Here is a 14,718-nt window from a genome sequence, read left to right as displayed (position 1 = left end):
CGATGGCAAAGTTAGACACAAGGTTAGTTTTTAATGTAGTGAAAATCCTGCTACCCTCCATAAAAGCCATTCAAGATTGGGGTAACTTATTTTTAATCCTTAATCTTAAAGGATTTCTCCTTCATCGACCAAAGACAGAAAACACCAAGTATAGTATCAGAACAGACTATATTTTAACGTTAATTTCATTTGGAAAAGTAAAAAATAATACACATAAACTGAAAATAAAGATATTGTAAAATTGGTAAATATTTAAATCATAATTTATTTTTTCATTCTTAAAATATTCAGAACAGACAAAAATATACTCAATTGTAAATGATGGTGGCCAGGAAAAGTGCTGCCCAATTTAATGTAAAGTAACATCCTTATTTCCAAGGCTTTTATCAGTTTAGGATTCAAGACTTAAGCATTTTTTCTTTTTTTGTTATGGGAGATAAATTTTGTAGGTTTTACTTTTTAAAGTGATTTCGTGTGATTTTATGGCATTACAAGTCAGATTTAGGATTAGACAGACATTAAAGATTAGTTATCTGTCCCAAAAAGTTAGAATGTCCTAGAATTGAAGGATCATTTTCATAAACATTTATATGAAAAAATGATCCCCCAATTTAAATTCTAAATTTCTTTCTGAATATTCATATGTAATCGCCAAAAAGGTAGAATCTAATTTTTGAAGGGGGATAGTTGAGGGTTCTTATCTGCTTTTAAATATCGATATAATTTATTTTTAAAGTTGACAAACTACTTATTGTTTTCCCTTTGTATATGTTCTGAAAGATATTCATCTTGTGCTATTTTTACTATTTATATCTTTGTGCCATTCTGACATCCCTAATCTCCCCTTCAGAATGGTTCTAAAATTTATCAATTAATTCACGTATAACTGTAGTGCCTGCATTTTGGGGATTTCGTTTTTAATTTTTATTTTGCAAATATTAATTTTTCTGATATTTGGGGAGAATTTATTCGGCAATATTAAATATTTAGGTACGCCATTATTGTGATGTTTAATTTGTAATATATTTAACTTTAATTTTTATTATATTAAACACTGTTTGATTTTACGATTTGTTTCTTGCAAAATAAAATATACCCTCTCTGAAAAACAGATAAAACTAGCTGATAAAATTTGAAAACCTGGGGAGTTAACCACTTCAATATAATTCCAAAAATAAAACACGGAATATTTTGCATATTCATATTTTTATGTAGGGTAGGAAGTTAAAATATAGTGTTTTTCTTTTGTTGTAGATTTTTTTTTTTTTTTTTTTTCGAATTAGCTGTTTTTGAAAATTTCAGATGGCAAAAGTTACAAATCTAGCGATTTTCTGGAGATTTTTCCTCTGATCTAGCGTTTTTTTTTTGTCTGTTTTTTTTTAAATCTTACTTAGCAACACTAGAAATAATAACATCTCAGCAAAATATTTTCGAAAATCAAAAAAAATCTGATCTTAAAAATACTCTTTCTCTCATATATAAAAAAGAATTTTTACAGGGGAATATTTTACGTTACACCGGCCAACTGGAGATATAGTTCAGTGGTAGAGCATTCGACTACAGATTGAATGAACCCTTTGTTTAAGCCTGGGTATACCGCACCATTTTATTTTAATTTTTCCTATTAATAAGAAAAAATAAAAGATAAATGATAAAAGAAGAGGTACCATCTAAACTCACTACAAATCATTTCTTTCTTTGCATATTTTAAAACTAAATATTAATCAGAAGTGACTTTTCCAGGGCATCCATCATCAAGCCCAAATATCAGCTAACATGATGTTGTTAACAAACACAGACAGAATTTGATGAACAACATTATCATTATTATTTTTTATTTATTTTATTTATTTATTTTTTTTGCAAATTAGTTCACCGGGCAACTTATTCCTTGTAATAGATAATCTATAAATATAAAAGCGAAAATGTATGTGTGTGTGTGTGTGTGTGTGTGTGTGTGTGTTCGCTTTTTCTGTGTGTCTACAAAAGGCTTCTTTCAGAGAAACGGTCGCTTCACAACTTTTTAAAACTTTTTATATCACATATAAATCGTAATATCTCACAGTTAACAACGAAGCTCGCCTGTCTATTTAATTTGCTCAATTTCGGGAAGATAAATATTCAATATTTGTCGCTCGCCGCATATGGGTTAGTCTTTTTCCTATAACATCTTGGGGGAGGGAAAAAAAAAGCGTTCGGCAGTAAATGAAATCCCGCAGTCAAACTTGACCTCATTAACTCATTAAAACGAGCACCTGCTAAATCCAAGTAATTAAATAAATTCAAACGTGTTTCCGTAAGCATGTCGTAGTGAGGCAATGGTTAACGTCCCACGTTTTTTTTTTTTCACAACTTTGCCTCAACGGTTCGGGTTTGATCCTCATACTTACTTTTTTTTTTTAACCCCCCCCCCACACACCTCCAAACACCCAGGCAACGCCGAGTACCCCTCGCTAGTATTCAATAAAGGGTTGATTCTATAATAATACATTAGCAAAATATCATGTTTAAGTGTATTGTATGAACAGGCAATGCCGGGCAACCAGTTAATATATATATATATATATATATGAGAGAGAGAGAAGCAAAGTGAATGCATTGTGTTCCCATAGGACTGGGGAGTTGTAAATAAAGACTACATACTTCGATCACCATGTAAAGATGATCATTGCATTCATAACCACGAGCATTCAAGAGTGAATTATCTTCTCAGCCATAGCACTCTTCGTCTTCAAGAACAGAACAGGAGGAGATATGGCATGGTGTGGTGAGAGTAGAGCCTCTGGGTCAGCTTCAGGTTCGCTGCATCAATAAATACATAAAACTGTGGAGTGGGGATCAGAGTAGAAAGATGGAGGGTGTGATTAAAAAAAAAAAAAAAAAAAAAAAAGAGGTGGGATGCCCTTAGTAAGCCCAGAGCAAGTAGCGAAGAAACTCAACAACAACGATGAATTTCCTCATTTCAAGCAACCATAAATGATAAATGATCGTGCAATAACTATTCCATGATTATTATTCTGCTGAGAATGGATGGACCCATAACAATATGCGGAGGAAAAGAAAAACGATGGGTGGGGCCGCAGGTGAGGATCACTCTTCAATAACTTGATATGATCCCAATATTTGAGACCCAGCCTGTGTGCTTTTATGGTCTGAAAGCAAAGGTTGGCCAATTATCTATTGCAGTTGTGTGCAGAACAGGAGACTTCATTGGTTTGGTCACAGTGAAAAATTGGATGGGAGTGCTTGGGTTAGTCGATGTAAAACAGTTGAGTTGGCAGGGGAAGACCAAGCAAAACATGAGGGAGAAGTGATAGGGATGAATAAAGAGATAAACTAGTTTGAAAGCAATCTAACACATACCTACATGCAAAACGGATGTTAAACCGATGATGATAGATAATAGCTGAGGTCATAGTAATCATTGAATAGTTGTTTAGTTCAAAACCATAAATATTTTCCCTCTATTAATTTCATGTCACTTTTTTAGTTCAAAACCATATTTTCCCTCTATTAATTTCATGTCACTTTTTTTAGTTCAAAACCATAAATATTTTCCCTCTATTAATTTCATGTCAGTTTTTTAGTTAAAAACCATAAATATTTTCCCTCTATTAATTTCATGTCACTTTTTTAGTTCAAAACCATATTTTCCCTCTATTAATTTCATGTCACTTTTTTAGTTCAAAACCATATTTTCCCTCTATTAATTTCATGTCACTTTTTTTAGTTCAAAACCATAAATATTTTCCCTCTATTAATTTCATGTCAGTTTTTTAGTTAAAAACCATAAATATTTTCCCTCTATTAATTTCATGTCACTTTTTTAGTTCAAAACCATATTTTCCCTCTATTAATTTCATGTCACTTTTTTAGTTCAAAACCATATTTTCCCTCTATTAATTTCATGTCACTTTCTTAGTTCAAAACCATAAATATTTTCCCTCTATTAATTTCATGTCACTTTTCCGTCATCCAGTGCTCAGATGTTCTCTTCAGTCATCACAGTTTAGCAAGTCAACAGTTTCCAAATTCCATTGTATACAATCTTGTCTAATCAATCGTTTTAATATTTTCTCTGCCTGGCCAAACTTCCTGCGATTCAAGGCATTCAAACTTCTGCAATGCTTTATAACAGGAGGATTAACACTACATCATCGTACCAGCATAAACAATCAATTCTTAGAATAACTATGTTAGGCAAATGCAGCACTTTCATAAATAATAATGAGAAACAGGCTTCAAGAATTCTGGTGAAAGAACTCACCCATTAAATTATCGTCCCATCAGCCTCCTCCCGCTTTATGCTAAAATATTTGAGTCCTTAATTAATCAAGCCATAGTCCAACACCTAACAGCTGCTAAACTCCTAACCAACAAACAATATGGATTTAGGCAAGCCAGTTCCACAGCAGATATCTTAACTGTAATTTCTGAACGTATATACTGTTCACTGAACAAAACAGGGGAAGGTAGAGCGGTAGCCCTCGATGTATCTAAGGCTTTTGACAGAGTATGGCACGATGGTCCTTTAAGGAAAATTAGATCATATGGTATCACTGGGAGAATACATAATGTAATTAAATCCTTCTTAAGAGAAAAATCCAAGTTGTCCTTGATGGTCATTCATCTAAACAATATGATATAAATGCAGGAGTACCTCAGGGGTCTATCCTTGGATCTTTATTATTCCGGATATTCATAAATGACCTCCCTGATAAAATTGTCTGTGAGATGGGTATATCTGCTGATGACACTACTCTCTATAACAGGCACGACGGGAAAACAAATGAACACATATCTAAAGAAATGGCAGAAACACTAGAGGATGACTTCCAATCTGTAGTGGAATATGGACAAAAATGGATGGTCATATTCAATGCTGCCAAGACTAAGCTTGTTTCCTTCCACAATCACAAGAAAATTTCTCTACCATCAATAACAATGGCCAAGAACACATTACATGAAAGTACTTCCTTAAAACTCCTCGGCCTAACGTTTAGAGGGGACATGAACTGGAATAGATACATTGAGAGCATTATCAAGGCTACAGCAAAGAAGGTGGGCTCTCTCTACCGTGCCAGAAAACTACTTACACCTCAAAGTATCCTGTATCTCTATAAGGCCACCATTCGCTCCTGTAAGGAGTATTGTTGTCACATTTGGGTTGGTGCATCTACTGCTTGTCTCTCACTCCTGGACAGGATTCAAAAGAGTCGCCAACCTGATAGGTCCTGAACTGTCATCTAGGCTTCAGCTTCTGTCCCATCAACGTAATGTTCCATCCTTCTGCCTGTTCTACAAATACTTTAATGGTGAATGCTCTGACGAACTACAAGCACTTGTACCTCCTCAACGTGACTACCCCTGACAAACCTGACAAGCAACTAAGTCCTACCCCTTTACAGTAGAGATCCCTAGATGTAAGAAAGCCTTTTACTCCAATAGTTTCTTCCCCAGAACTGCAAGACTTTGGAACTCCCTTCCAGGATTCTGCTTTCCCAATTGTACTGATATGCAGAAGTTCAAGTGTAATGTGAACAAATATCTTGCTACTCATCTCTCTTCATAATGCCTCTGCAACATGTCCCCAATAGTAGCCCCCTACTTCAAAGTGGCACTGTACCTTGTTTGGGGTGAAACTTGATTAAAAAAAAAAAAATCATCAGCCACCCTGCCATTTAACAGAGTTAGCGACCACGGCTCTCCAATGCAGATGGCTAGCCATAGCCTAAAACAGCACATTTTTTTACGATAATCCCATCCAATTGATCAAGTTGTCCATCAAAGTGCATCTTAGTCGACCTTGCTTTTTCAATCCTGTCATTCTACCAATCAATACCAGATGTTCTATGTCTCTTTGAAAGTAAATATGTCCTAAGAATATCATTTGTCTTTTCATGATAGTTTTCATCAGCAATCCTTTTGTGCATCCAGATCAGCCATATTTCCTTGTTAGAAATGTGATCTGCCCAAACGACCACAAACATTTGTCTCACAAACCAAATTTTTGCGTTATTAATTCATTTCTGCATTTTTAGGCAGATAGTTCAATTTCACAACCATATAACAGGACATATGTACATGTATACAAGGTGCCTTCAATAAGTTTCCAGACTTTTTTGTACAGACATTTCAAATTGTCGTAGACTCTTGAAAATACATCTTATAAAGACGACTGACCAATTTTCGTGATTTCAAGTTCAAATGAACAGCTACAGCAGGAATTGAAATACACCCTACTAAAGCCTTATTGTCACAGCTGGTAAATTTCAAAAATGTTGTCTGGACAAGAGGACACTTTACAAGAATGTTATGCAATAAAATTATGTTTTAAACTTGGAAAAAATGCCACAAGAACGTATGGAATGCTTCAGACTGTTTTTAGACCATCTTGCATGAATTGAGCCGTAGTTTTTGAGTCGCATAAGAAAGCATGGAGTCTGTGAGGGATGATGAGAAGCGCGGGAGAAGTAAGGAAGTCAGAACACCAGAGTTGATTGGCCAAATCAAAAATTTCATGGATAAGGACCGTTGTGTGTCTATAGAGACAATAAGTGCGCAGTTTGATGTCAGTGTGGGAACTGTACACAATTATTTGCAAGAAACTGAAAATACGAATAGTTTGTGTGAGTTTGTCCCAAGGGTGCCCCATCCTTGTTACAGACTATTTGACCAAGATGGGCATCAAGACAGTTCCTCACCCTCCCTATGATCCAGACTTTGCTCCCTATGACTTTTGGTTATTCCCTAAGCTCGAAGAAAATCTTAGAGGCTGTCGTTATGAGACAATTGAAAAGATGAAAGAGGCTGTGACGAGGGTCATCGACATGCTCACACAAGAGGACTTCCATGGAGCCTTCCAGAAATTGTTAGAACGGTACAACAAGTACATTGCAGCCAGAGGAGATTACTTTGAGGAGGACGAGAATTTCATGTGTGTACTATCAATAAAAGTGCTCATATAAAAAAAAGTCTAGAAACTTATTGAAGGCACCTCGTATGTGTTGGAATAATTAAAGTTTTCATTAATGGGCAAGGAAGTTGATGTCCAATCATCAGTCGAGCCGTATTAAAGATTTAAAACATGGTACTAGATGCCTGATTGCTACACATGTGGTTGTTTAGTTTTGTTGTTTTATGGCATATCAACCCTTTTTAGGTGATTTAATGCCAAATCCAGTAATTTTGGAAAAGGGTTTTATGCTTCAGGCTCTTTATATCATCAAATATTTATTCATTATGTTTGGTTTATTTATTTTGTAGGCGAAGATTATTTTTGTTTTTGTAGAACATGATTTTTGCAAAGGGGAAAAAAAAAATCAATTACTTTTTATTTTTGGAATTCTTTACGAAGAGGTTTCATAATTTGTGCATTCGTTCTTTTTGCAAACTGTTCTCCTCCTGTTTCAACACATTTTGGCCAATTCGTCATCGTTAATCACCTGAAGAAGGTCATAGGATGAGTCGGTCAAAATGTGGTGAAACAACTATGAAGAAGAGGATAACAGTCAGCAAAAAGAATGAATGCACAAATTATAATCAACGTTTGGTTAGGAAGCCAGCATCTTCAGACAGCCTGATCTGGTAGCACCAAATGTTAAATACTTAAGATTATAAAGTGAGGAATAAGTGGAGCAACCAAAGGAAAATAGTGGTGCCTCTCTGTTGCCATATTTTTTATATGAGAAGGTATGATCACCGAAGATTGGAAGATTTTAGTAAGAGATACTGGCGATAGGAACTGACAGATCAAATGGAACCATGTTCTGCTAGCAACCAATCAGAAACTGGAATTGCTCCATAAAAAATATTAAATCTTTAGCATTCCAGCACATAATTTTTTTGTGCCTGCAAAATTATAAAGTCCAGGACCTGTACGGAACAGCTACCCACTGAAAATTCTACATCTCCAGAACTTGTACAGAATAGCTACCCATCGGAAACTCTTAAACATGGCTTCTAATTCAAGACACCTCTACATGTATGTAGAAGCCAACTTGTAAGTCGACTTTGATTACAGTCAATCCATTTATTTTTATAACTGAGTCTTAACTTGAAGATAAGCCTGTGGTTTGTCCAGCACTTCAGACCAATTGATATTCAGAACATCCTGTCTATCTTTCTAGTACTTACATAGTCAAGGAGATGCCAGTGCTGGATTTTGGGTGCATCCAGGTGGTTTTGTTCCTATTTGATTGCCGAAACAATATTGGTGATTAGGAGATCATGAGCAATACAAGTCCTTAGCAACAGTAACAATCCATTACTGTTACACTTGCCAACTCCATTTCTACCAACAACTCCTTAACAGTGAGCTGTCCAATGAAAAAAGTCCTGCAGGATGACAATGAAAACGGTTCAAGGACAATCTGAAGATTTCCCTAAAACAGTTTGGTTTGTATTTTAACTCATGGGAAAAACTAACCAAAGACAGATGTTCCTGGCATGCCGTAACTCACAAAGGGCCTACAATTGCTGAATCCACACGCAATGAAGAACGCAAGAGAAAACGTAACAATTGAAAAGACAGAACAGTCAACATTGATACAGAATTATTCCACTGGTGTCCAACATGCGGGAAATACTTCAGAGCTCAAATCAGTCTAACAAATCTTCGAACACACAACAATTGCATGATTACGCTCATCTTCGTAAGCGATGGATGAACATTTTATAACTGCAACCAAAGTCAAATTGATTTTCCAAGTTTAAAATGAAAACCATCTACAGAAGCTTTTTAAATTTCTTATTTTCTTTTCAAGAAAAAAAAGTCTCTTACCAGATATTTTCCCATTTGGATTTCTTTCACTCGTTATCGAGTGTGCTGATGACACAGAGTTACTTCGGCGGTCTTCACCTTCGATTACCTGCAAACAAAATTGTTTTTTTAATAAATTTTGTTAACCTTTATGACCTGAATTAGTATGTAGAAAATTGAAAAAATATTTGTTAATTTTAGTTAGTTTAAAGGGTTATGATACTATGATTGTCTTCAAACTAAAAAAAGTATGAAGTTCAAAAGTTAAATTTTATGACAACAAACGGAATCCTCCACTCTGATATAAACAGCAACATACTGAATGTAAGCAATGGGCAATTGAAATCTGGAGGTATCTGGTGTCTATCCAGATACTGAATTAATGCATGCAAAGCGTGTGTGAATCAATTCCCACTTTATGCCGTTATATTCATTTATTTACGACTGAATGAATTAGTTCAACCAGGGCATAAAGCTTTAATAAGAAACTTTTACACTCTCCATAATTTATATTGCATTGTTTCGAGGCTGAATTCAGCAAAATCCTTCAATATTAGAATTTGCAACATATTACTGAAGTACATTAACTTATGTTCAGATTTTAGTTTAGTGTAATACTAAGTTAGGTGGGTTAGGTTGGATTACACAAGTAAAACTGCACATTTCAACAGTGAAATTAGTTTATGCAAATGATTTCCAGTAAAAAAATAAGATAAAAATTTATGTAAATGTAACAAAGGAAGTGAAGCCATGAACAGGAAGTTGTTACATTAATGAAAGTAATAATTTAAAAATAAAAATAAATCAGAAAATATTTTCTATTGATAGTGATGATCATGTAAAACTTGGCATAAAATCAAACGTTGTTTTAATGAAATCTGTTAAAAATTTACATAAATGTCGATGGGAAAGATTTTTCTTAGCAACAAAAATATATTTTTTGTGTGAAAACAATACATAAACTAAGAATATTTGTAATATGATGGTTTATGTTGAAACAAATATGATGGTTTATGTAAAACTAATCAAACTCCCAAAAAAATTCCTAATGAAAAAACATGAAAAATATTGTTTATAAAATTACACTTTTGAAAAAGAGGCAACTTTAGTTCACACTACACACATTTAACTTTTGACTTTGTATAATTTTATAAAAAAATAATTGACAGCATTCACACAGCTTCGAAATTCAGTTTATTCTTTTTACTGCAAAAAACCTGATCCCCTACTTTCGTTCTTAACACGGCTAATTTATATGCAAATTAATGCATTTCAAACTACACACCTCCATGATCTTTAAAAATAATTTCATATATGCCCAGATCGACACATCTCTAGTGCTTCAGACATGGCCAGACACAACCAGCTCTCCGTACACGGCTAGACACAACCAGCCCTCCGTACACGGCCAGACAAAACCAGCCCTCCGTACACGGCCAGACAAAACCAGCCCTCCGTACACGGCCAGACACAACCAGCCCTCCGTACACGGCCAGACACAACCAGCCCTCCGTACACGGCCAGACACAACCAGCCCTCCGTACACGGCCAGACACAACCAGCCCTCCGTACACGACCAGACACAACCAGCTCTCCGTACACGGCCAGACACAACCAGCCCTCCGTACACGGCCAGACAAAACCAGCCCTCCGTACACGGCCAGACACAACCAGCCCTCCGTACACGGCCAGACACAACCAGCCCTCCGTACACGGCCAGACACAACCAGCCCTCCGTACACGGCACGACACAGCCAGCCCTCCATACACGGCCCGACACAGCCAGCCCTCCGTACATGGTCGGACACAGCTAGCCCTTTGTATACAGGTGAACATAAGTAAATACAACTAGCACACCCTATTCTTGTTTACTTTCAAACACATAAATGTTTGATTCGAATCAATTTTTTTCTACATAAGATGTTGATGACATTTCTTACTAAGTCCACCTCTCAAACACTTATTTAAATTCTCCATAGCACAACAACAATTTTCACAAAGTCCGACTCTTGAATACCTATTTAAAATTATCCATGACTTGCCAATGCCAACTGCAAAAAATCTAACTCGTGTCTTATTCGCATCAACTTGACTTTTCTTCAAAAACAGTAGGTAATCTAATAAAACATCAAGTCTGCATATTTTTTATATTTTTCTTTTCTGCTGCATCATTTTTTTTTTCATGTCGTTGAATTGTTATTTTAGTTCACTTTATGGAGGTCTCTTTGATCTTCAAAACTTCTGCTTTCCTCAGCTTCTTTTCTTTTTGAATTCAAAACCTTCAATTATATTTCCCAGATGCTGGAATCTGAAATTCCCCAGATTTAAAAACAAACAAAAAAAATCAGGCCACTTGTACAATTATTTTGCAAGTTACAAACACTTTTGGGCTATTTAATGCTGAAACTTTTGAATTAATTAATGCTTGTTCACTTATTGCAGCAAGAAGCTCCAATCCCAAGACACCAATATTCTTCATGAGAAGAGTCTTGTTTGTAATATGAGGTCTTCTAGCTCGTCACTTGACCTCTAGAGTTCACAGAAGCACTTTTCAAGAAGGTCCACGTCTAGCGAGTGCAAAAAGTCAGCGTTTAACAATCGCACATATGCATGGTAGACAACCATACAGTATTTTGTTTCTTACATGGTCTTGCGACAATATTTTGCAGGCAATGCATTTCCATCTTAGTGTATGACTAATCAAGTTTCAAGAGTCTGGTTTGTAGAATAGAATGGATTTTACTGAAAACTTGAGTTTTGTTGAATTCTTGATAACAGTTTTCCAGATTTTGTTGCGGGTTGAGTGTGCGATTGTATACGACTGACAATCACATTCACTCAAGTGTGTTATGATACCTGCTCACTCATTGCAGCCAGGAGCTTCAATCCGAAGAGGCCAACTTTTTTCTCCAGAAGAATCTTGATCGTAACGTGGCTTCCCAGCATATCACTTGACCTCTGGGGACTGCAATAGGTTGCTAGTGTCAAGATACTTGTTCAGACTTTTTTTTTAACCTTGTCTAAGATAGACTAGTGGTAGATGCACAATGCCTACAAGAAAAGGAGCCTTTGAAAAGTGATTCAATGTGTGGATTATCAATCAATAATCAAAAATAGGTTAAGTATTTTTTTTTTTTTGTGTGATTGTTTGTGATCTTTAGCCAATCAAAAGAGTCATACTATTTTACTCATGATGATCATTTAGTATGTTAAGTGGCATTTACCCCAAGCAGGTTAAACCGGCTTCTTCTAAAGAAAGAAATTTCATGGGAATATAATTACAAGCGGCCTCTTGTATATCCCTGTGTGGGGAGATGACATTAGGCGTTTGAAGTTTTTGCAGGTGTTGATGTCCTATATACAGCAATTGGTATTCCCAAATGGTCACCAATCTGGTACTGACCAGCCTCAACATTACTTAACTTTGTTGATCTAATAAGAACCAGCATGGTAATGTAATTATGCCATAACATTCAGTATATTAACTTGTATTAATGAGAATTATAGGTTTAACAAGCTTTTTTCTATTGAAAGAATTGATTAGAATTTCTTCATTTTTCTTGTAACCTGATAAAAAATGTTGCATCAAAATTTGGAAGTTTGTCCTTTGTTTTATCAATTTTATTTGATTGATATCCCAACACTAATAACACGGATAACCCTCTCCTAAACAACACTCTTACATGTATTAATGACTCACACTCATCTCAATGAACAAAATTTAGACCCACCCCCACCCCAAACCCCAATACAAATCAGCAAACTAATAATAGGCTCCCGAGCATTTCAGAAAATACACTTATATCGGTGCCATCTCAACTCTAAGACCAGAATATCTAACCACAATTCTTTCAACAACCAAAACCTTAATAATAAACAAGGAACGTCTCCAACTACTTTAATCTAATAAACTCTTTATTCAATTAAATGAACTATCCTAAAAAAAAAGTTAAGTCTTACACCCCAGGCTCTAAGTCGTGTCACTTATGCACATCTGAAGCTATGACAATAATCACTACCCCCCCCTTCAAAGTAAGAATATAATAAACTCTAAAAGCGAACTAGTCTCTTTTTGCAGACATAAGACTAAATTTAAATATGGCCAATTTGAAATTAAATAATTCCCATAAAACCCCATTTCCATCAATTACAGATTTCTCTCTTTTACTTCCTCAGCACTTTATGTTACCCCATTATTATATATTTTATTATATTCCTTATCCTTTTCCCCTTCCCCATTCATTGGCTGGTCATCCTCCCTCCCCCCCCATGTGGACTTTGCTGAAATGCTTATACATGTGTACATGTATTTCTCTTCTGTGCATATGAAGACCTGAGCATCTATGCTCTAACATGTATATGCACTCTAATGCTTGTATTCATGCGTGCTTTTAAGTGTGCTTATTAGACATAGTTATACATACATTTGTACAGGAATTCGAGTTCAATTTCTTTTCATTTCTTCTTTCCTTTCTATTGGTTGCACTATGACAGAGTCTGCAAGTGCCAGCCACCCGCTTCTTCTTCTAATTACCGTTTATTCTTTCCTCAATTCCCACAATCCACAAAAACTCTCAATAAAAACCCTCTAATCTTCCAGATAAATTCTTTCTCGCAATAAGCTTATAGACCCCAAATTCTTTTCAAAAACCCCTTTTTTTTTTTAAATATTTATGCTTCATTCTAGTTAACACTGCCCATAATCCCACTAGACCATACCCACTCACCTATTCGACTTTGCTCCCCCCCCCACCTCAATGTCCTAATCATTATTTTTGTAAAGATAGGTTGTCATGACAACCAGATCATCATCTTCCCTTACTCCATAGTTTGAACTGTCTTGACGTTGGGCCACAATGAATGAACTCATTCCACCATGTGATAATATTCCACATTTATTCTTCAAATCACTTTCCAGATCTCTTCAGCAACTAAGATATTTATTCTTTGGACGATTTATAATTTATAATCTGCAACAACATGCTCTCAGACTACTATAAACATGGACATTTTATTTCTACCACTTTTACGGATTCACCTGATTTTGGACTCAACAACCATGAAACACACTCTCACTTGAAACCAATTTTTTTCTTTTTACCCCACCCCATCTGTTTCATTATTTTACATTTCACTTTCACGCTAGTACGATCCTTTTCATACTTAGTTTCTCTAAATACTTTAACAAGCAACATTTCTTTATGCATTTGCTAACTCATCCCCTCTGACGAGAAGGAAAGTATTTTTCCGAAACTATTTGTGTTTCCTTTAATTCTGTATGTTTAGCTCTTGCTAAAGTGTTTCAAGATATTTTATTAAATCTATATTCTTATAATAAACTCTACTATTTGGCTTTATTAAGCTTTTATATCTGGTTAAGATTATTTTATGGATATCAGAAAAAAAATATCTATATTACTTTTGAGTTTACTGTATCGATTCACCTTGTAAACTTAATAGTACTACCACTGTTTTAAATATAATTCTAGGCATATGGGAAAGATAGAAAATGAAAAAAAAAAGACAAGCAATACAGACGTGATGGACAGATATACAAGCCAAGAGAGACAGAGAGAGAGGTAGACTGTCAGGATGGAAAGACAGTCAAGGCCAACACGAGCAGCACAAGAACAGTCAGGGCCAACTCAGGCAGGACAAGTCAGACTTGACACGCACGGCACGAGGGTGGTCGGGGCCAGCACAAAGGGCACAGGGATGGTCAGCTATAGGAGGGAGGACAATCAGGACAAACCCAAGGAGCGGGAAGATGCTCAAGACTGATACAAGAGATGTGAAGACGCTCAAAACCGATAAGAGGGACAGACAAACAGGTAGACAAGACAAACAGAAATAGTGGGAGACGAGATTAAGACAAAGCGACAAATGGGAGAGAAAGACTGGCAGAATGAGAGGCATGCATGGAAGATAGGTCACACACAAAGAAAGATGATATATAC

At 35.6% G+C, this 14,718-nt stretch overlaps 1 protein-coding gene across 7 annotated transcripts in view; it reads right to left on the bottom strand.

Annotated features, from left to right (window-relative positions):
• Positions 1–14,718, bottom strand: part of LOC145261281 (rapamycin-insensitive companion of mTOR-like) — a 435,824-nt gene that overhangs the window by 64,794 nt on the left and 356,312 nt on the right. For all 7 annotated transcript variants that reach the window (XM_080119764.1, XM_080119763.1, XM_080119761.1 and 4 more), the window contains one exon: positions 8,783–8,870. In XM_080119764.1, coding sequence (XP_079975890.1) covers positions 8,783–8,870 — 88 coding nt within the window. The remainder of the gene's footprint in view (positions 1–8,782; positions 8,871–14,718) is intronic.

Source organism: Euprymna scolopes, chromosome 37, assembly GCF_053919585.1.
Source record: "Euprymna scolopes isolate OS-2025 chromosome 37, ASM5391958v1, whole genome shotgun sequence".
Lineage (NCBI taxonomy): Eukaryota > Metazoa > Mollusca > Cephalopoda > Sepiida > Sepiolidae > Euprymna > Euprymna scolopes.
Note: the sequence above shows the minus strand (reverse complement) of the source record. Positions and strands in the feature narration are given on the sequence as shown.